This window comes from Anguilla anguilla, chromosome 6 (genome assembly GCF_013347855.1).
Source record: "Anguilla anguilla isolate fAngAng1 chromosome 6, fAngAng1.pri, whole genome shotgun sequence".
Classification (NCBI taxonomy): Eukaryota; Metazoa; Chordata; class Actinopteri; order Anguilliformes; family Anguillidae; genus Anguilla; species Anguilla anguilla.
In genome coordinates, this window is record NC_049206.1 from 43876858 (window position 1) to 43900014 (window position 23157).

At 43.0% G+C, this 23157-nt stretch overlaps 1 protein-coding gene across 5 annotated transcripts in view; it reads left to right on the top strand.

The window, feature by feature from the left end:
* LOC118229489 (inositol-tetrakisphosphate 1-kinase-like) overlaps positions 1 to 23157 on the top strand; it is a 30477-nt gene that overhangs the window by 932 nt on the left and 6388 nt on the right. For 4 of the 5 annotated variants that reach the window (XM_035421460.1, XM_035421457.1, XM_035421458.1 and 1 more), the window contains exons 3-8: positions 4992 to 5016; positions 14359 to 14484; positions 15914 to 16031; positions 20499 to 20597; positions 21224 to 21264; positions 22988 to 23153. In XM_035421460.1, coding sequence (XP_035277351.1) covers positions 4992 to 5016; positions 14359 to 14484; positions 15914 to 16031; positions 20499 to 20597; positions 21224 to 21264; positions 22988 to 23153 — 575 coding nt within the window. Of the gene's footprint in view, positions 1 to 4991; positions 5017 to 11729; positions 11867 to 14358; positions 14485 to 15913; positions 16032 to 20498; positions 20598 to 21223; positions 21265 to 22987; positions 23154 to 23157 lie in introns of all 5 variants that reach the window. The other variant, XM_035421462.1, reaches the window with a different exon arrangement.

Below are 23157 nucleotides of genomic sequence, written 5' to 3' on the forward strand. Positions count from 1 at the left end.
AGAGCTGAGGACCATCATTTTATGTGAAACGTGCGGTTTCGTTTAAGGGATTCCGACCGACTCCTTTGGTGACAGTAGAATGCAGCAATCAAAATATGACACACAGTGTTGTAGTGCAGATTTCCCACCCAATATATCACCTTTGGTTAACCTGTTGACTGATAGGGCGTCAGATGTTACAAATGACACCGTGCGCAAACTTAACGTGGCGAATTACTGAATTTGCCTTTATGGACCTCCCTATGAAACTACGTAGATGGGATTGTGACCGAGTAAAATCAACTAAAATGTTCACCGTACCACAGGCTAAATCATTGTTTGTATAAATGATTAATAAATAAAATCATTGCTCGCGTAATTTGAATGAAATATAGCCTAGATTGCGCGCCGGAGGTCGTCAGTTTACTAGATCAAATTGGACCGAAACCTTTTCAAGTTGTCCGTGACATTTCGCCTATAGTTGTTCTTATAGTGAGTTCACCAAGTTGATGAAACGGCTGACAATTTAAGTTCTTTCTAAAGCTCTGACTGTGCACATTTAAAACACTCTTGTATATGAATGTATGAAGGTTAAGTAAACATTTTCGATGTTTCCACTCCTATATTGCTACGGATAGCCTTCCAACATTGAACCGCAGAATATGGAACCGAGGGCGATTTGTGAGCGAGTGTTTAGGGAGTTCCTACAATAACGCGGCTTTCCCCTAGAAGAATCTGTTTTCTAGAATTAAGCGTAATTTGGAGACAAGTTTAGCGCTTTTTTCTCTTTCAGTTTAGCGCCGATCGGGTATCATGCGCACAGATTCACAATCCCATTCCTAGGCAGTGTCAGTAAAGGAAGCTTTAATTTTTAAACGTTTCATTGGAACACATCACTTTAATAGAACATGTACGAAATAAGTTGATGGTCCCTGGTCCTATTGTACATTAAAAATACCTTAATGGCATCTTCATTAACTCTGAATTGCCTCTACGAGCCTGACAATACTACAGGACCTGTGTACATTTTTAATACAGGTGTTTTACCTTTGTGAAAGAACACAATGTACTATCTGGTTACATCATCCACGGAGTATCCAAATTATGTCATTGACCTGGTTTTCTTTTGTATTAAAATATTTAAAGATTAATATAGGGAAAGGAAAGTGAGAAGGATTTTGACTGATTAATTTGTCTTTAGACTTTCCTGTTCAACCTTAGGAGAGTGAAAATCCATGGTATTTTATTTCTGGGGAGTCATATGTTTTGAGGGGTACCAAGCTATGGATGAACCATTTCTGGACCAAGGCAGATTGCATTTTGTGTCATGAGTGATTGACCCCATCATGTGTGTGGTGAGGATTTTGCTCTAAACTGAGATACTGAGTTTGCAAAGTTCCCAGTAGTCAAAAAGTGCTGGCGTTCCATACACCCAATCAGCAAGCTGTTAGCTTTTCTCATTTAATTTAAATACAATGTTTGTTTGATTGGATCATGAATGACAGGTCAAGGAATGGTTGGGTGGGCAACAAGCATCGATTGGCCACACTCTTAGGGGCAGCCTGTGTCTGTTTATCTCAGATAAGCGCTTGTATTTCACCAGGCTGCTATCTTCCAGCTGGGTTAACAAGGCAGGCGTGACTCACAGTTTGGAAGGGAGGTTGTACCAAACCCCCCCCCCCCCCCTCATGTGTGCTGAGATTCAGCTAATTCAGGTTGGACAGCTCATGCCCCGAATGCATGATGTCAGACCTTTCTCTTGCTCCATTCAGGTTAATTCCCTGCAGCGACAAATAGCATGGGCGATTCGCTCTTGTGGGGCTTCCAGCTGACCACCCTTTCAGATCATACAGAGAACAAGCGGCTTGAATTAGTTTTTTTTTTTAAACACGGATTTAAACTGAACACAGCCCGAGTACACTTCTATCAGCGCACGCTCGCCGCTCTGCTCTCCCCGTTTTGATTGGGCGGCCGAACGAATGTGTCACACTTTAGCGCGGGGCCCTCGCACCCCACTTCTCCTAACGTGGTTGGCGGGTCTTATCACTGTGCGGGTCCAGCGGGTTGCACAAGGACCTTAAGCCACTGAGGCAATCGGTTGCGCAAAAAACGCTGCGTTGGTTGCACACTTGACTGGGTTGCGTGTCAGTTTCAGCATCCCAAGCCCAAAGCCTGTCCCTCGGATTCTCGCCAGAGAAGGGTCGCCGTGGTCCACGCAGGCTGCGACACATTTGCCTTCTTTCTAGACTGAGAAAGATGCCTTAGTTTACTCCTTAGTTTAATCTGTTAGCTCTTAGGCTAGGGAGGTGTTGGCAATTACATGAAAGGCCACAGCCAGTGATAGGCCACACTGATTGCATCCAATCAAATCGAAGAAAGCATGCTCACATCACAGTTAAACACGAGCCAAGTCATTATCTGTAGCTATGGAGGCCCCTGGTATGCAAATACACAATATCATGTGGATAATGTAATGTTTGCTGGAAGGGATTTGTGTGAATGTGACTCAGTGTAAATTCATTTGAGGCGTTGCTGTGACCCGTTGCTCAGTGGCAAAGTTCTACGGTATATCCGCAGAAGAGGGCAGATCTTGCACAGCTTCTCTAGACAGCGGGCAGATGAAGCTGTCCCCACATAACACCCCGCTCGCGTATCCGTGTTCCGATGCGTCCCATTGCCACTCTGATTCCCAGATAAGCCTTTGTTGCGGCAGTGGATTGTTTGTTTGCCCACAGGCGTGGTACAATAGGGCATGCAATGAGCTGTCTCCGATGACATGTTACTGCACACAAACGAACCAATGGGGGCAGGATTTACGTTGGCTGTAAAAAAAATCGTGTGGCAGAGGTGAGGGATTCGGACTTGCCTGTCACTGGGGGGGAGGGTGGCCCGGTGGGATGCAAATGATTCTGACACCCATAGCTGCTCTTTCCAGCATGGTGAAAACATGCCAATTTGGCAGCTGCAGCCAGTTTGGGGAACCAGTTTGTGCATTTAGCAGACATTCCATTATTGAGCGCAGCGTTAGGAAATTCTCTGGTATGCGTGTTTGTGTATGCAGGTGTGTCTGTGTGTGCGCGCACGTGTGTGTGTGTGTGTGTCTGTGTGTGGGTGTGTGTGCTTGTGCGTGTGTGTGTGTGTGTGTGTGTATGTTTGTGTGAGCATGTGTCTGCTTGCGTGTGCCCATGTGTGTGTGCGAGCGAGTGTGTGTGTGTGCGTATGTGTGTGTGTTTGTGCACGCGTTTGGGCGTGCTGGCCTGCTTTCGTCCATACCTCTATCTCCTACACATCAGGTGAGTTATATTTTCAGCTTTTAGGCGCCAAACCAGACCAATATAATTCCAAAAGTGCACTTTGTATATTTGATTATTTTCTTTTATTCAGTCTATCTGTACTTCCTCACCATAGACATATCTATGAGGCACATTTAACTTTTCCTGATGTATTGGTGAGCCTGGCCCAGTTCTACTTTGCCACTCCATAGATAACCTCAAAGAAGTTTTACTGAGAAGGTCTATCACAGCCTTCTATAGCTGTATCACTCTAAATGTGCTGTTGAGTTTTACTTTTAAGTCTCCCCCACTATCAGTGCAATAGCAATGGTAGTGATGGTGAGGCAGTGTAATATCCATGGTTCCGCAGTTGGTTGGCTTAGGTTGGTGTAGTTTTAGAAAAGGAGGCATGGCTATAATTGGTTTGATACTGGAACAGACTGAGTGCTAAGTCTCTACCCACACACCAACCCCCAGTGCACGAACAAGCATTTATATTGGGACAAACACACAGTTTCAATGGGAAGCTACACAGTAGCGTATGTCACGTTCGAGCGGTTCTACTGCATTTTTTTGACCTGCAGCGCTCAGGCAAGAAAAAAAATCTTGTTCCCTGTCCTGTCAGCATTTCTCCATGCCTTCTAAAATTCTTCCATAACTGCCAAAAGAGGACATGTTCATACCTGTCACATTGTCCAATTGTGCATCCATGGGGCAATGGAGCACGCACATTTCCTGGAAAACATTGCAGATCAGGGCATTTGATCCAGAGAAACCATATTGTTTCACTCATACAAAAGAATAGGCACATAAGAAGGAAATATGGCTGGCTTGATCAGCCATACTAACAAGGAAATATGGAGCATTCAACTCTAGTATGGCAGGCTTGATCAGCCATACTAACAAGGAAATATGGAGCGTTATCTTTAGCATGGCTGGCTTGATTAGCCATACTAACAAGGAAATATGGAGCGTTCCCCTCTTTAGTATGGCTGGCTTGATCAGAGCAGGCAGTCTCCCAACTGGCCAGGGCTCTGCAGGTTGCCGAGCAACCCACTTTTTCCAGGAGCTTAGAATTTTCTGGACTAATTTCTCTTGAGAAAAACTTTTAAAAGTTCCCCACAGAGCTGCAGTGGAGTTCTGAATATCCCACAGCTTTTGATTAACAAACAGACTGCTTCGCAGCATAGAAAAATCATTCCCTGTGTTATGTAACATGAACTTGAGACCTTTACTCCTACATTATCTGATGAAGGCATTGATCACTGGTTCAATAATAATTTTAGCCTATTGTTTACTCGCCACCGAGATGATTGCTTGCTGTTGGCAGCCAGGCTGAATGTGGAATGCACTGGACGAGGAAGCTGACTCACAAAGTTGCCAGAGCTCAATCGAGGGCAAATAAACACCACAAATTAACACCAGCAATGCCTAACCGAGGACAAACAACTTTGCCGGAGGTTTCGGAGTCTCTTACTGTGTCAAACTGAAAATTCTCTCCCTTTGTTGAATTCTGGGACATGTCATGTTTTATGAATGTGAAATTTGATTTGTTTATTTGTTTATTAGCATCTATTGACTACCTAAAAACAGTTTCAGAGGGGATAGTGTCTTCATAATACCCCACCTGTTAGAAGTTTTTGCGCAGCTATGGATTGTGCCAGGAGGAAAATATTCTGCTCGCTTGTAAAGACATGGACAGGATGGTCAGTAATTGTGTTCATTCTTCTCTCCCACCAGGAAACGAGGCATAGAGATGGTTCAGGTAAGTCTTCTGTGAACCACTCCCAACCCTTAGCAGCTCTTTCACTGCTGTGCAGGGTTTTGCTGGGTATAGTAGTCTTTCTTTCTAAACACCTCCCACCTCAGCCCAGAATGGAACCCATTGTTCAGGGAGTGTTTTGTTCAGTGTACTTCTTTGTCCTTGCAATACAAGATCCCTGAAGGCCATAGGTCATTAAATGGAATGCACATTATGTGTCTAGCCCTAGCTTGATATAATTACATGTGACAATCCTGGTTCCCGGCAGTTAATTGCCTAGAGATGTTTAAAGTGACTGTGGCTTGCTATTGGTGTTTGTGGCGTGACTTTGAAGAAACAAGTGTTTTTCATTGTTTGAACTTGCAATAATGAGCTGCAATTTGTCTGTGATTCACATCGCGTTTATTATTCTAATATTGTTTTCATATCACTGTCAGGAACCACCCTGATTTACTGTTGTTCCTGTGAATAAGTAAATATAAGCAACTGCCCATTTCTTGGTAGTGAGTGTTCTGGTTCAAAATTAACATGAAGGAGAGTCATTTTTCTTTTTTCAAATTAATGACATGCCAATGGTAAACATGTCTGAAGTCGCATGGGCCAAAATGTCGCTATGTAGGTTATCGTAAATTGTAAACCAGCTCAGATTCAGTTGTGGCACATGGTGGTTGATTTTCTTGCTTTGCGTCCTTTACAAGTGTAGAAATTGGAGGAGACTGTTCCTCCTTAGTGAGTTGTCAAATCGTAGATGTCAAATCGTTTTGATGGGTTGAGTCTTGCATTGTCTGAGACGGAATTGATTGTTGCACCCAGTGAAAATTTGTGTTACTTCCATATTCGCCATTCAGATGCTTGTGAAGACGACCTGTTTTGTTTGTTTCCATGGCGCTCCCAATCCTGAAAATGATGAAGAGGACAGCTATCACTCTCGCTGTGTTTGAGGATGCATGGTGGTAACACACCAATCAAGATATGGCTGCCCCCTTCCAAAAAAAAGTTCCTTGTCTGAAGTAATTATCCAAGCTGTCTCTAGGGCCTCTGGTGAGGGCCGGTGTCCAGTTTCAGGCCAGTGTCACCATGACGCTCTGTTGGATGTCTCAGGTTATGACTAGTGAGAGGGAGGCTGCTGTTGTGTACGGTCTTAGTGATTCTTTGCAAGCTGTGACTTCCCCAGGTTGCTTATTTGTAATGAATACATCTTTCACTCCTTTTTCTGCAAGCAGTGCAACATGAAGGGCTTCATGTCTGTTCCCATTATTGTTGTGCAGAAATCACAATGAATCAGTGTGTCCATTATGGTACATACCGTAACTTGCCTTTCACAATACAAGCTTCACAAGTATGATTCCAAGAATAGTTTATTTGGAAATGTGTATGGATGTTATTGATGACCAAAGGTAGTGAGGAGATGCTGGAACACAGTGACAGAACGCCTTGCACACGTGTGTGTGAGTCAGTGTGCATGGGTGCCAGTGTGTGTGTGTACGTGTGTAAGTTCAGAAGTGTGTATAGATGTGTGTGTGTGTGTCTGCATTTTAAATAGTGAGAGCCAAGGCTTTTCTCCTCAGTCTTCAGCATAGGATGTCCCTGGGAACTGTCCCAAGCTCAGTAGTGCTTTCTACAAAGCAGACACTCCGCACATGGGACAGTGCAACCACGCCCGCCCCCACCCCACCCCTGTTCTTATTCCTCATCTCCAGTCGGCACCAGGACTTTGGGAAAAAGTTCACACCAAGGCTTCCCAGTGGCTGCAGTGAAACTGTGGGCGTGGCATTGAGATCGCAAGATTTTCCCGAGGCCTGGTTATTTATTAATGGTTTCTGGTAAATCCCTTCCGTCTTCCTAACTTGACTTGCTTATTGCGGTTTTCACCTGAGTATATCAGTGTTTAGATAACAGAGTGTGATTCATACAACAGTGTAAAAGTAGGTGGGCCTTTTTTCTTTCCTTCTCTCTTTTTCTTTCTTGCCAGAGTTCACTGGTAAGGTTAAAGTCCTGCCTGTTATCAGTCTTTGGAATGTTGCTTTATTGAAGGAATTAGTGAATTGCCGGGGGTGGGGTGATGATTACACAAGGTGACCAGCTCAGTCTAGTGTAGGTGAGAATTTTTTTTATTATATGCAAATTGGTTTGAATTTTTTTTACTTTCTATACAAGAGTTCAGTTTACCTCACTAATGATTTAAGCCAAGTTAATGTGCCAAGCGGAAGTCCAGAGAGGTCTTCATGTAGGGGTGGTTGGGTCCTATGGAATGTATTGTGTGACCAGCAGGACAAATCTGTCTGCTGCATTCATACATGTACATGCCAGTTAATTAATTTATATTGTCATGTTCTTTGAGTATTCTTAGAGCTAGTGCAATATTTCCTCTCTAATTTGAATTGGCCATCTTCAAGACATCTTAGGTGGTGCTTCCTGTACATGGAAGCAGTAATCAATATAACATTTTAGAATAGTCCTTTATCATCACATCAAATGGTTTGGTTGGTTTTTGAACTTATTGTAGTTTGCAGCTAATGGGTGATGGGCTGCCTCGGACTCTGTGCTGCATCAAGTCGTTGTTGCATTCGTGGGGTCCTGCTAACTTTCTGTGAGGTTCAGGGTCTGATTCGCATTTCCTGCAGAAACTGCTTCAATTAGACATTCATTTTCAAGAACTATAATTGTGGCTATTCATTTCATTCAATCCCCTGGGTTCTCTTAAATTCATTCAGTTGTACCGTGCATGAGAGACAATGTACTTAGTGCTTCAGATCAAAGGATGGCAGCTTAGTCATGTGCTCTCTCGCCCATTCACCATGCTAATTTGCTTTAATTCTGCATTCACTCAAGATATTAGGGGCTCTGCAAACCAGGAAATGTTCTCGCCAGCTCTGAGAAACCAATATATTGGAAAATGAATGTTGCATGTGTCAACAGGCCAGTCATATGTTTGGGATGCATTGTGATTTTAGATGCACTGTTGACATGCGTAGACTTTGACTGGGGACATCAGGAAGGGATGTCTGCACGTGCATGAAATTGAAGCCCAAACTTGGCCTGTACCTGAAACCTTGAGGACCGGCCCAACCAAGGGGGTACTGCCAAATTTGAAAATCCGACCCAACCCGAGACCAAAATCGCTCACAGAAGCGGTTTTACAATGCTTTGCTCGGCTGCTATGTGCTTGAATTATAGCAATAATTATCATACTGGAATTGGCTATATTTTATTTCCATATGGGACGGTAAACAGTAGCTACAAAGCTTATCAAGGCATGGAAGCTCTTCAGCAGAGCAGTGTGATAGGCTAATAAACCATTTGTCTTACTGGTTTGTAGCGCTCAAGCACTGTACATATGCAGTTTTTTTTGTCAGCTGGCTTACCAGACCTGTTTTCTTCATATAGCCTGCTTGTGCCTTTGCTGCCAGTAAAGCTTCTGCTATTTATTGGATAGTATCTCTCTATCATAGGTCAAAACAGCATTGCAAGCCCTACACTGTATGTGATCAGTGATCAGTTGTTGTCACAACAAGGTCATACTATTTCCTCAACAAAGCCGTTCCCGACTCATTTGGAATTTGACGAAGCTCTTCCTTTTGCAAATTTTTGTTTAATTTCATCCGCTACGAAGTTAGAGGCTCACCCACGTGGACTAGAAAGAGAGAATGCAAAAATGAAAATGCAACATCTGCAAAATGAGTTCAAAGAAGTTTATTTCTTCAAATAAAAATACATTTAGAACATAAAATAATAATCCATTTTCACTTGCTAGAAAACGAGCCAACAACTCAGCCAAACCCGGTCCGACCCTGAAGTCGTACGTTAGAAAAATGATGCGAATCTGGCCTGAAACCAGATGTCGGGTCATGTCGAGCTTGGGTCGGGCTGCAGACTCCTAGACAGAATGCTGTGACCTGTGAGCTGAGTCGTGTCCACCTTTTAACAGCTCTGACCTTTCGGAGACAGCAATTGCGCCCAGTTAGTGCAGTCTGAAACCGAGGGGGGGCGCGGTGAGTCACAGGCTCCCTTGGTCCCGAGAACAAACGCAGCGGCGAAAGATCCCTCACTTTCATCTCGAGGTCGCCTGTGGCGATTCTGACCTCCGGAGATGGTACAAATGGAACGCTTACGCAAGACAAGGACCACGCACCTGCCAATGAAATGTGGCCCCTACAGTTTGGGGATTCTGACAACTTTCTGACATTTCATTGGCCGACACCTTCAAGCAATGGTCCCAGTCACATTTGCTTTGTCATTTTCACCCCGTAACTTTAGGTAGTAAAAGGCCGTAGCAAGACCCTGGGAAAGCAAATGAATAAATGAGTACCGTCAAACTAAATGTGACAATGAATTAGCCTACGTCCTTGTGTTTTGGGACGTTCTGTTTTTCACATTTTGCACAGATTCGCACACCTCCACTACCACCAGCCTTAGGGTTGTTTCTTGGACGTGTTTTAGCCTAACCGTGGTCCACATTCTTCAGATTGTTTTCATGACAGGTGTCATGGATGTTTTCACCTTGTGTTGCTTTGCATCTTGCTCCTACACCAATTCGATTTCTCTAAAGGCGCTGAAGGCGCCAGGCGATTTTGTTGCGCCACCAACGCCGGTCCATTTTAAAGCATTCTGTCATTTTGCGTTTGTCAATTTGAGGCGTTTTGGAGTGAGTTGTGCGGTTTCTCAAGTAGACGCAGCTCAGCTCCCAGAGAAGTTTGACAGGCTGAACTAGCCAAGAAATGACAAACATCCAGGGAGTGGAAGCTCGAGCTACCGTCTGGGCCGCGCTACCGTGCGTGCGATGGTCATCTTCCACTGAAGGGTATTGAGCAATGTCTGGCATTGCTTGGATAGGAATCTGTAGGCCGCTCCCAAACACGGCAGTGCATCACAATGGAGGGTGCCACACACACACACACGCACACACACACACACACACTCACTCTCACACCCACTTCACTTTCCCCTTTAAGTGTTTTATGATCATGTATGGTCTAATTGCATTCATTTAATTACATTTTATTCATTCATTCATCCATTCAATTAGCTTAATTAGTTTCTCTCATAATCATGACAAAAGTCAAACACACAGGGGCTGCTGGATTGACTTGAAGGCCCCACAAACATCCAACCACCCCCCCCCCCCCCCCTTCTCCAAGTACCTGATTTGAGTCGCACTGGAGAGATGGTGGTTTTCTCTTTCAGGACCAAGTTTTACATTTGTAGTCATCAATTAGGCAGTTAATTAATGAATAGTTAAGGCAACCACAAATGTCGTCCGCTCAGCCAATCTTGGCCGGAAGGAAAATGTGTCACAATTTGTGAGTAAATATATTTCCCCACCCCCTAATCCAGAGCTGCCATTATGAAAAAATATTCGGAGCAAGTACATAGAAAAATAAGTACGTTTGAAGAAACGGTTGTTCTGCCCGTCTTGCCCTCTTGCCTATGGTCTAGAAAACAACCAGCGCTTCGTCAAGCCTGCTGTTTAATACCTTAAGGGCCTGTGCTTCCAGTATGAGTCCTCATAAGTAGAGGAATACTCCCTTTTATTTGTTGAAAAATCCCCTTGACCTGTTTTCTGAGATTTGCTGACAGGACTAAACCTAAAATAACCTTGTATTCCTCATTTTCTGCATATGTAAATTTACCTTAACCAGATCCACGATGGCTGAGCCTTATTTCCTGTCATCAGGTAAAGCATATCTCATTACCTGGAAATGTCCTTGCCAGTGTTTGATTTATCTTGCTTAATTATGTGGTTTGTACTATCGGATATTAGTAGTGGGTGAGGAATGCTGCCTTGTTCATCTTGTTCAAGTTTTCATAATTGTCCTAGTACTTTTCCATCCCATTCCTCTGTCTGCATGTACTACATTGTCTACATTTTTAGAATATCCTGGGTATTGGATGCAATTGTATACAAAAAACAAAAGGGAACTATTCACTGTCAAAGGAATTTTTGTTGAGAAGGAAAGCCCTTTCCATATTCTATTTATTTAATTAGCAATTATTCCATCCTACAGATATTTAATTTAAAGTGTATAACCTCTTATCTGCCATTTGGTTTTATACTACAATATTTAAAAAATGACTTTTTTTTATCACCTTTTGCATCTTAATTGATTTGCTTCTCAAAGAGTATTTTCTCCACTCATTTCTTTTTTAAACATTTTCCAGTACTCTAACATTTCTTCATTGTCTGTCACGTGTGTATGTATTTTATGCTTTTCAATAGATATTTACTCAACAACTGTGGAACTTTCGCAACTTAATTATATATAATACTGCTATTATTTACACTGCTGCCTGTAATTCAGATTTCACCAGGTCTCATCCATAGATTCATACATGAATCCATGATACAGTATTTTGTACTGTAAAGAATTCCAGAGTTTTCACATATGAAAGTTTTTTGTAACAGGATGTTACAATATTTATGTCAGAAATTTACTTAATATTTGAATTTAGCATAAGGAGGTTGTGATGGAAATGGCCTTCCTTTAAACTGTATGAGAGCTCGGTGACATTTTGATCTGTCCTGAAAGAGTTGAAGGAGATTATGTAACTTAATATACAGAGGTCACACATTTCCAATATGGATTGTTTTCATAAATTATTCAATGGGATCCCCCCCCCCAAGTCCCCAAGTCTCTGCTCCCAAATGCGCAGTCCCTAAACCCTCAGTCTCCAGCCCGGTTGTCCTAGAACTTTGCTTTCCTTATGTGCCCCCCCAGGCCCACCTCCTCCCCCCAATAGCTCTGATTGTTTTCGTTGTGTGGAGCAGCTGAGACACTTGCCAAGAATCTTGACCGTGTATAAACCAGAGAAGTGGGGGGATCTCTGGAAGTGAGGCTCATCGTGGAAGCTCATGGTAACTCTACCCACCTCTTTTAGAGTATTATTTACATTCATGTGATCTGTTATTATACTACTGTTTGTATTATGTCCATACAATTTATTATTACGCCACTCTATTTATTGATTTGCTTGGCTGAAGTCCATAACCGGGGTGGCTTACGTAGCTGATGTTGAACACATTGTCCTTTTTCACAACTGGGTATTTGCCCGAGCCATTCCCGTTCAGTACCTTTTTCAAGGGTACCACAGTTTTCACACCAGCTGGGACGCGATCTTGAAACCTTCTGGTAACGCATCCGGAATACCGACCTCTGCACCGCACTGTTCCCACACCACCACCACCACCACTACCACCCACACATTTAAAAGCTGAGGTTGCTTTCACAGCACCTCTGAGCGTTCCCCTTTTCTGACCACTCAGCCACCCCTCACCCACGGCGTTGTTTTTTCGGTGTGAAGTTACCGAGGAGGCTTGCCGAGGCTTGAACGTGCGCTTTTTGCAAAACCGCGCCAGACTGCATCGTACGCAAGCCATTTTTTCAGGGCTGTCCTGTACAGCGTCGCCGTGACGGCCTGATTCGGGCTCCGACACTGCGTAAGCACGATCGGGTAAAATATCTGCGTCAGGGAATTCTTGTTCTCTTTAAGCCACGATACTCCATCTCTGACAGCCCACCTGCTTGACGTAAGCAGGAGATTAAATCCTGGAAGAGGGGAATGAAAGATGCTTGAGAAGGGTTCATGGGAATTGTAGTGCGATTAAAGTTCAACAGCTTAGGTAAAATGTAACACGTTAAATACTTTGTATTGTTTGAGCATTTCAACAGTAAATGATTAACACCCTCAGTCGATCAAGGCTCTCACTTATTGGTGCGCAATCAATAAATCTAATGCCAGCGTAATTATAAATACACTGAGTTAGCTACAGCGCACTTAAAGTACTAATACATTGCATGCATAATGGATGTCATAATCAATGCTTTAACACTGTGTCTCATCAGATATCCTGCACAGGCATTTAAAGAGAAGACAGTCACTCTTAAATATGATGTTTTCAAGTGTATTTAGAGTGTAAAAACAGCTCGAGTAATATTCTAGTATGGAAATGAAAACATCTTTGAAACAGGATGAGTATTAGTCCTGTGAGCATCTGTTGAGTAGAAGGGAGGGAAGATAGGGAGGAGAGAGAGCAAGGGGAAAGTTTGGGAGAGAGGGAGAGTAAAAAGGGGGTAAGAAAGAAGAGAGGGACCAAGGGAAAGCGAGGGAGCAGAAAGAAGGCAGACGACAGAGGGAAGAGGGGGAAAGAGCTTGAAGAAAGGAGTGTTCTGGACACAGGGCATCCTGGGATAGTGTCATGCATATAACTTAAGGGGCTGAGGGCTCCTAATGCATTCATCTCTGTCTATCAGACCCCTACTCCAGCTGAACTGGGAGTCTCACAGACAGAGATGAATGCATATGTATGTGTGTGTATATACAGTACCGTCTGTAAATACTGGACACTGACACAATTTTTGTTGTTTTGGCTCTGCTCGAGTCTCCAGCTGTTTGGATTTGAAATGAAAAGAATATGCAGTTAAAATGCAGACCATCATCTTTAATTTGAGAGTGATGCTAGCTAGAGGTGCTAGAGATGCTAGCTAGCCAGCCAGTTAACTAGCTAGCTTGCTTGTTAGCTTGGGTTTTGTCCATTTGTCCAACGCTAAAGCTGCAGTGGCATTAGCATGAGCTAGCTGGGTAGTTAGCTGGGTGGCTGGAGGTGCCAAATTTGCAAGCAAAGAGGCTGGTGACATTTGCGATTGACTGAAGCACGGGGTGTATGGGTAAGCCGTCTAGGCTGTAGTCTCAGAGTCGACCATCGCTGCAAAAAAGCCATACAAGCTTGTTAACAGCTGACAGAAGACTGGAAGTGTTTATACCCACATCTTTGCTAGCAGCTGTCCTGCAGGAAACACTGCATAATTTTATATTGTGCAGTATGGTGCTGTTAGCTTGTTATTTCAGCGAAACAGGCCCTATCAAGTTTGGGCTTAAAATAAGGCTAGTAAAGAAATGTTGGGCCTTGGTGGACTCTTTTCTAGCCCAGTGCAGACCTCTACCTCTGGGACATTAGCCCCTCTGTGATGTGTCACTCCTCCCATGATGTGTCAGTCTCTCTGTGCTGTGTCAATCCTCCTATGTTGTGTTAGTCTCTGTGATGTGTCAATCCTCCTATGATGTTCCAGTCTCTCTGGGATGTGTTAGAGGTGCTTGTGCAAAGCTCTGGTGTCCCATTTACTGTGAGCCTCAAAGACAGACCCATAATCAGCTGTCTGTTTTGCACTGTTCCTAGAGGAGCTACTATCTATTAAGAGATCCATTTAGTAGCCTCCTGTAACATGTCTTCCTTTTCCAGCTCAGTGCAGTGTGTGTGTGCATTTATGTGTGTGTGAATCTGCGTGAATAGAGTCATATGATGTACTGGTTCTGCATAGTTTGACCTCTGACCTCCTTCTCACTCCCTAGCTGGACCTTAGCCAGCCCCTGGAGGAGCAGGGTCCCTTGGACGTCATCATCCACAAACTGACTGACCTCATCCTGGAGGCGGAGAAGAATGACACGGAGGCCCTACTGCTTGTGCAGTGTGTGCAGGTGAGCCATCTCATTGGAGAACCAATGGTGACAAATGGTGTTTCCTAATGTACTCCAAGGGCTCACAATTGCAGGAAGAGGTGGAGTTTAAGTTAGGGGTGGGCAATGGATGCATGTGGAGAGGTAGATCTTATATGAAAGGTGGGGCTACAGTAAGCAGGGTGCCCCCCTCCCCCAAATAAAATACTTTAATTGTGGCAGCAGCAGTGAACTTCAGATGAGAATTGTTCAAGTTCTGCTGATGTTTCCTTCGAAATTCACAAAACGTGCTGCACCGGGAAAATACCACTCCTTCATCTAGCCTCCTTTTAGAGGGATGCAGACATGAAGATGCAGCACCTGGCCAAAAGTATGTGGACACCCAACATCCTACATCTCATCCAGAATTATGGGCATTAATATGGAGTTAGTCCACCCTTGGCTGCTATATCAACCTCCACTCTTCTGGGAAGGCTTTATACTAGATATTGGAGCATTGCTACAGGGATTTGCTTCCATTCAGCCAGAAGAGCATTAATGAGGTCGGGCACTGATTGGGTGATTAGGCCTGGCTTGCAGTTGGCTTTCCAATTGATCCCAAAGGTGTTGGATGAGATTGAGGTCAGGGTTCCGTGCAGGCCAGTCAAGTTCTTCCACATTCTTGACAGAACCATTTCTATATGGACCTCACTGTGTGCCCGGGTCATTGTCATGCTGAAACAGAAAAGGGCCATCCCCAAACTGTTGGGGAAGCACAGAACTATCCAGAATGTGATTGTATGTGGTAGCATTAAGATTTGGCTTCACTGAAACTAAGGGGTCAAGCCCAAACCATGAAGAACAGGGGGTGTCCACATACTTTTGGCCATATAGTGTACTTCAGGTAGTTTCCCTAAGGAGAATACAGCTAGCAACCTCTGTGTGGCCCCAACCACATTATTCAGATCAGCATGTTTTAACTGTAGATAGTTAAAACATGCTGTTGCAAACCAGATTTTGGTTCCCAAGGTGCAATCCTCACAGAATTTACACAGTGCATGTATCGCTTTTGGAGATGTTTGTTTTTGTGCGAGACCTTCAGGATACACATGGGTGTTCCTGACTCTAATCTGCGCAGTATACAAATGATAAATATTGACCCTCTTTGGTGAATATCTGTAAATGAACTGAAATGAGTGTTTCTGAGTAAATTTAAATTAAATCCCTCAGAGCTATGTGGACTATGTCTAGATTCTTTCTGTCTGTGACCACCTCTGTAATGTGGTTGTGTGGGTTTCTGCAAGCTCACTTCTGTCTATGAGCTGCTGTGTTGGGTTCAGTTTTGATGTATGACATTGGGTTTGGTTCTGCAGTGCTGAGTTGGGTTAGGCTCTGATGTGTTCCGGCTCTAAAGTGCGAGGAGTCCGCCCTGTCTCTGACCCTGCTGGGTTATTTTTTGGACTGGTTTCAGGACTACATCGAGGCTCACCCTGAGACCATTGTGCTGGACCCCCTCCCTGCCATTCGGACCCTGCTGGACCGTTGGCGCTCCTACCAGCTGATCCACAGGATAGAGAGCTGCATGCAAGGTTGGGAGATCTGCCCCCCCCCCCCCCCCCCCGCCCCATCCTCCTCACCGACACTGTCCTACCAGTTTTCAATCTGCCACCCCTCTGCTTATCAATTTCTACCTCCCCTGCTCTTGAACACCCAACACCCAACCCTCCCAGCCATATCTCTGTTCTCCCAATTTGTTCATCCATTCCTTGTGCCATTTGTCTTTAATTACGGGGCCTACCTGATACCTTATACTGACAAACTTGGCAAACTTGCGGTAACTAAATGGCTATTGCCAATTCCTTGTACCGTTTGTCTTTAATTATGGGGCCTACCTGATACGTTATATGGACGAACCTGTAAAACTTGCGGTAGCTAAGCGGCCATTGGCAGACGGAGAGGTTCGGCCTTGGCGGACGGGCGTGTCCCTTGCGGCCGACCGCGCTCTCCACGCACGGCGGTCTCCCGCTTCGCACCGGCGGTCCTTTGTCCCCCGCGAACGCGCGTCCGGGGGACTTGCGGATTCCCGCGGGCAGTGGCGCCCGGCCGGTCGGTTTCAGTTCCCTCGGCTCCTCTTTGTTACCCGGGAGACTGAGCAGGAGTGACCTTTGTCTGCGGGATTTTCGCTGGGGGAAGTATGAGGCTTATGGGGTTTAAACGGACGCTTCAGAAAAATGCAGAGTTGCCGTGTCTTTTTTTGTGTATCTGACACGCCTCATTCATTAACCAGGCTGGGATCAGTATGGAATGGACCTATAGATGCAGATATTTTTAGGGGATACGTTACTATAGCATTTTACTTGTGTTTGGCCATATTATGTCCTGTAAGCTTAAACCTCAGTGGTATAGAGATCCCTCCCTGTACAAAATGGGCGTGTCATTTAAATAGGTTTCACTGGGATTGTTGCCCACTATTTATTCAAAATATGTTTGTTTATCCTATTGCACTGTTATCTTATTTTGGAGAGGTTTACAAGGTATTCATAGCATAGAAATAGCTGAATAGCATTAGCTTCAAACAAACTTGTCAGTTGTGATGGCGCCCTGTTAGCTAATGCGAGCAATCAACCTCTGATATTGTTACCATGGTTAATTTCTGGGAAGTTTTTCAAACGACCTTTCTTTCGAGCTTATCGTCTATGTTGGTTATTATGAACTCACATCCGATGCTGGTCATCTTGAGTGCGATGTGTTCAAAGGTTTCTTGCTATATTGACCAAGGGAGTTTTTCATTGCCACCACCACCCTAGATTTTCTGGAGCTTTAAGCCTGGGTCTACTGTTACACATATTCTGGCAAATATTTTAGAAAAGGTGCAATATACACTACATATAAATTTGATTTGATTTCAGCTTCTGCCAAAAAAAAAAATCATTTCAGTATGAATGAAGTTTGGTTGACTTTGACAGTTCTGCACACAGTTCTGAAATGTACATGGTTTGGCTAATCGTGATTCAACCCAACCCAACCCAACCTACCCCAGGACTGCAATAGTGCTGTTTTTGTACCTTCATAACACAGGATTGGTAAAGAATTATAATGCACTTCAACCCAAATGCAATACACCTATGCATTATTTCCAAGATGGGGATTGTATTTCATTGTGGGCCACAGGAAAAACATGTTGTTACAAAGGGCAATGCACTTGAAGTGAAAAAAAATATGCTGGTTCCATTACATTGCTTCCGTTGCTTTTAATTAAGGCAAGATTAATGCACATAATTATGAAAAACAGGAAACCAATATGCATTTCATTTCATTGCACTTCATTGGTTATTGTGTTTTATTATGGCACTTTTAAGCTCCAATGAGCAGTTTTACAGGATACGTTATGTCACTTTGAATGGCTGATTGGTTCCACACTTGGCCACTGTTAATGTGTGTTGTGTGCAGAGGAAAGCGCTTCATTATTTGTCAGTGGTACCTCATGGTAATTTGCTGGTCTGGCTTGCCTGAATAGAGGAATAGCTGTGTATGAGAATTGACTAAAGCAGAGGTGAGTGGCTGGTCTTGGCTATAGCCCTTTCAGAAGGAGATTATTCTGTTTAGAATACCAAGAGGGTGAGCACTCTCTGGTTTCCTCACCAAGCAACCAGACCTAAAGATGTCAACAGCAACAGCTGGGAGAATTCTTATTAGGCTTATATCAGTTAGCATGGCCTTCACCAGCCTCTTAGCCTGTTAAATGGTCTGGTATTCCAGGCTACAGTCAGCAAGCTACATTTACCTTTTGGATATGAATTCATTCGTCTGTAAAGCTAAACAGAACCGACTGGTGTTTAAAATAACTGACAAATTATTGAAATTTTATGATAGGGGTGTTTCATTATAGTACAAGCTGTTCAATCCTCTTTTCATGTAGTACAGTTTACATGGGGCTTTTCCCTTTTGTCCGTTTTTTGGGAAGCAGAACAATATCTCTGTGCAGCACTTTACTTTTTCCTCTGCAGAAGTTGTTTAAAGGTAGTTTTCTTCAGTTCTGTTTATTCCACCCTATTAACTTAGAAAATGGGAAATTGTAGGCAAATTGTGTTACATTAAAATTCAGTCAGCGAATGTCCTCTGGATGACCTAGCCGCCCTGCCTGGATTATCTGAATTTTTATATAAGCAGATTTTTTTATATAAATTGCTTTATATAACTTTAAATATCAGTTTGCATTACAGAGTCATACCCACAAACACGTTTATGCTGTATGCTTGCGTATGTGTGTGTGTGTGTGTGTGTGTGCAAATGTGTGTATGTGTGCCTGTGTGCACTTGTGTGTCTATGTTTATAAGATAGCCCCCGTTAGATTTATTTAGCAGCAAGAGTCGGTCTTTAAATGGCCAAGTCTCTTTTCTTGGCCATTGTGTCATCATCACTCTTTAAAAAATTTTGACCATAAATGAAAGGAAGAATTTCTGGAATTGTACAGACGGGACTGTAGTGTAATCATTTTATTTGGATTGTATGAAGAACTTTGGATATGATAAATGCAAGGTTTGCCTCCAGTCATTTCATCATTATCAACATTTGAACATTGACATATTTTCTGGATACAAATGGCAGTGTATTGTTAGGGTATATTATATAAGGTATTTGCTTGTATATTTAGGTTCAAGAGAAGTCCCTAATGCCATGTATGCGTATATATGTATACATACAGTATTTATGTATGTATGTGTATGTACTGAATATGTATATATACATGTATATGATTGTATGTTCAGTGTACACACATAAACACATATTAGCATTTATACACAGTGTATACATGTATGTGTCTGTGTTGATAGGATATTGCGTTTTTTTTTTTTGTTTTGTTGTAAGCTGAATTTATTTTCACTATTTATTCCAGGACCCAGTATTATAACATGCTCTAATTAATCATGACTGACTTTGTGTACCAATTTGCACAGTCAAATTTCAATAGTGATTGAAGATGGTTCACTTTTCATTAAAATAGAAACTTAATGTGCTTAAGGGATACAGAGAATTGGGGATTCATCTGTTGGATGGACAGAACTGCTGCTATTTTCATCTGAAAAAAACCTTTACAGAACTAAGTAGGTTCATTCATAGAAAATGTAGCACTGTGTTAATATCTGTGCAGGACATTTAGAGTTTGTCAGTGTTAGAACTGCCTAGGAGTTTATTTGCAAAACCACCAATGGTTTACCTCAATTTCATCCCAGGGAAAGGGAAAGTGCAAGACAGGAGTTATCTCAACCCACGGAAAGTGTTCTAGTGGACAGACGTTATTCATCCGCCTTGCAAAGTTCCTTCACGTTGTCTGTTTTTGTTGTATCTTCTAAAAAAAAAAAGACTTTCCCTGGATTTACATTAAAAGCATCTCTATGGACATTTTAATGATTGAAAGCTGAAACTTCTTTATACGCGTTGTTGTGGGCTTGCCAAATTACTCGACAGCACTTGACAGATGGCCAGAAAAGATTTGTGTTATCTGTTGCATGTTCAATTTTGTTATGTCATTTTTTGGCACCAAGATACAAATCAAGCTGTGGCATAGCAGAGCAATCTTGACTGCATGAATTCATGCTTTTCAAAAGCTGACCGACACATCTGAACAATGTTCTGCTGTAAGCCAATGCAGTTTTTTATTTGAAGACTGATGATATTTAGTAATGAAGTGAAATAATAACATTAATGTAACAGAAAGGGAGGCTTTCTATGATGTGGCCTGTGCAGTTGGTGCTTAATGCTAGCCAGTGATCTGGCCACACATAGGGCCATTAATGAGCAAAAGGAATGTTTCCTATTCAACAGTCCACTGTACATAGTGTGACCCATGCACAGACATTATTTAGATTGGAAACATGATCATTCCATTCTTTGGGTAAGTGCATTCATGCGAGACATCGTGAAACAAGTCCTAGCAGGACTTTCTTGACTAGCAATGGGGACCTGGACCTTCCTGCATGTGTCCCCCTATGTCCAAAATATACGAACAGCAAGCAGTTAAGTCTTGTCTTCTCCTCTCCATCTCCCCCTGCCAGACAACAGGATCTGTTCTCCTCCCTTCATGGTCTTGAATAGCGAGTACGGGCCGGACACCATGAAGCAGATTGAGAAGCACGGAATCACCTTGCCGTTCAGTGAGTCACAGCCTTTTATGAATGACACAGAGCTGACCCTTGATCAGTCTCTGGTTCTTTACCAGGAAAGACCAGGATTAAGTGTCAAGTGTCAGGATTAACCCTTGTGTTCTGTTTACTTACTGGCACCTGTGAACCTGTTAGCCAGGCTTGGGATCGTAAAGCAATACAGAAAGGAAACGTATGCAAAAATAGTCTATCTCATTTCCAAACAACATAATGGGTATGTAAGGTTGATGGCTGCCATTTACTTCTACTAGATCACATTTAAAAATAAAAGTGTCATTCTTTTTTTGTGATAAAGATTTGATTTATGTAAATCCAATATAATAAAGGCAATGACAACTCAATTATTTGTCATCTTTGTCTTATTATATTCAAAGAAACCATGTAAGCAAAGACGCCAAGCAAATACAGATGACGAACAACAAATCGAAACAAAAAACAAGAACCAAATTTACACTTGAAATCACTTGTCATGAAATACATCTCTCAAGTGTGTCATTTTAAACTTTAAAAATGAGACCATTTGACCCAAACCCAACACAAGGGTTGAGGTGGGTGGGACTGGCTGTAACCAGAACATCGCCATTTTAACACTTGTCTTTGTCTTCTTCTCCCTGCAGTTTGCAAAACGCGGGTGGCGCATGGCACCAACTCTCATGAGGTAAGGGTGGGGTGCGGGTGTGGCGTTGCTGGAATGATCAAATTATTAAAAATAGTTACATTTTGTAAATATGTTGGACGGTTTGAACCGTTGAATTCGCTGAATGCGCTGAACAGTTTTAATGGCTTGAATACATTTTTCACAATATAGCTGACCATTGTTTTAGTGTAGACTGGCACTTTGTATTACGTACATAACTTAATATGTTAATATCTTGGTAATATCATGGTTGAGCAAAAACAATAATTCTATAGTATCTATAGTACTACACTTTTTATCCAATATGACAGTGCCTATGTTCTTTAGCTTTAAAAGTCACTCTGTCGTAAAAGGATCTGATAGTATTGGCATGTCATTATTCAAATGATACAAGTTATGCTAATACATCTTGCACCAATCTGCTGAAAGAGCACAGGCAGAGGCAACTCCTACGGCAACTGTGTGATTAATGTTCTCTTGTGATTGGTCATTGCTGGATGCCGTTGAGTCATCAGCGAGCATTGTTAGGTGGCTGCCTCACCACAGATTGAGCCAGAGGGAAATTCCATTCCTTCGCAATCGCGCGGCTAAAACTGGAAGTGTTTTTCATCACAGAACTGGAAGAAGCAGGGAGTAAGGCTTGCTTAGCAAAGGGCTGTCCTTGAAAACTTTGGAAATCGCCCTTGTGGTCCACTGAAGGCCCTGCAGAGGAATCTCTTTCTTTAGAAGAACCCTGATCCTTTTCTTGTCCGACTCGCATAATGGCCCTTGTGCAATCTCTGTCCTTGTGTTGCTATGGGGACAGTGTGTTAGTATTTTACCTTTTCTCTCAAAACAACATGGGCTTGGCCTTACTTCATCCCAATGCCTCAGCACTCTGCTTCGCAAAAGAACGATCAATATTACACCTTGCGCATGCTTGTAGCAGCATAATGACCTTTGACGTTCACAGAACATTCAAGATAAATATGTCACCTATGAATGTGCCAGTGGTGTGAGTCTTAAAGATTGCAGGGATATCGACTCTTTTCTGTTTTTTGTTCATGTTGTTTGATCACAGGCTTGGCTTTCAAGCTTATAAATATAACTCAGGTGTACTCTGTTTAACCAGTGCTAATAGTGTCATTTTGAGGGAGATGGAAAAAATACCTGGGTACATGTTTAATCTTTCAAGTGCTCTTTTTAAGTATTAACTGAGATTTTGAGAAAATGGTACTCTGAACTTGATCCACTTTGAGTCATAATTGCGCACTAACTTTTCAGAGAAGAACTCTCATTGCCCTTTAAGTTAGTGTGTTGGACCCTATTGGACAGGGCCGCTCTAGGTTCCCATAGTTACTGGCTGATGGCACCTCATAGTGCTCTTCCCAGGCCTGAAAGCCCCAGAGGGCTGTGCTCTATTCCTGGAACGGCTCTGGGATCATTTAAAATGTCTGAACAAGGGGCTGCTGGTTTCCTCCTGTTCAAACACCCATACTGGTTTCCTATTTATTTTTCAATACCATAGATAGATGAATGGACGGAGGGTGGAATAGATGGGGGCATGAAGGAATAAACTGAAGTTTGGATGGATGGGTTGATGAAGGAGTAGGTTGGTGGATAGAAAAGTTGAGTAGATGGAAGAATAGATGGAAGGCTGAGGAGTAGGAATTGGTCACTGGGGAAAGATGGTACTGGTGGGTTTTGGAAGGAGGGTGGCGTTGTATTCTTTCTGATCTTCCCTTCCCCTCTCCCACCCTCGCAGATGGCTCTTATCTTCAGCGAAGAGGACCTGAAGGACGTCAAGCCACCGTGTGTGATCCAGAGCTTCATCAACCACAACGCTGTGCTGTATAAGGTGTTCGTGGTGGGAGAGTCCTACACTGTGGTGGAGCGGCCCTCGCTCAAGAACTTTCCCTCCGGACCTGCAGGTAC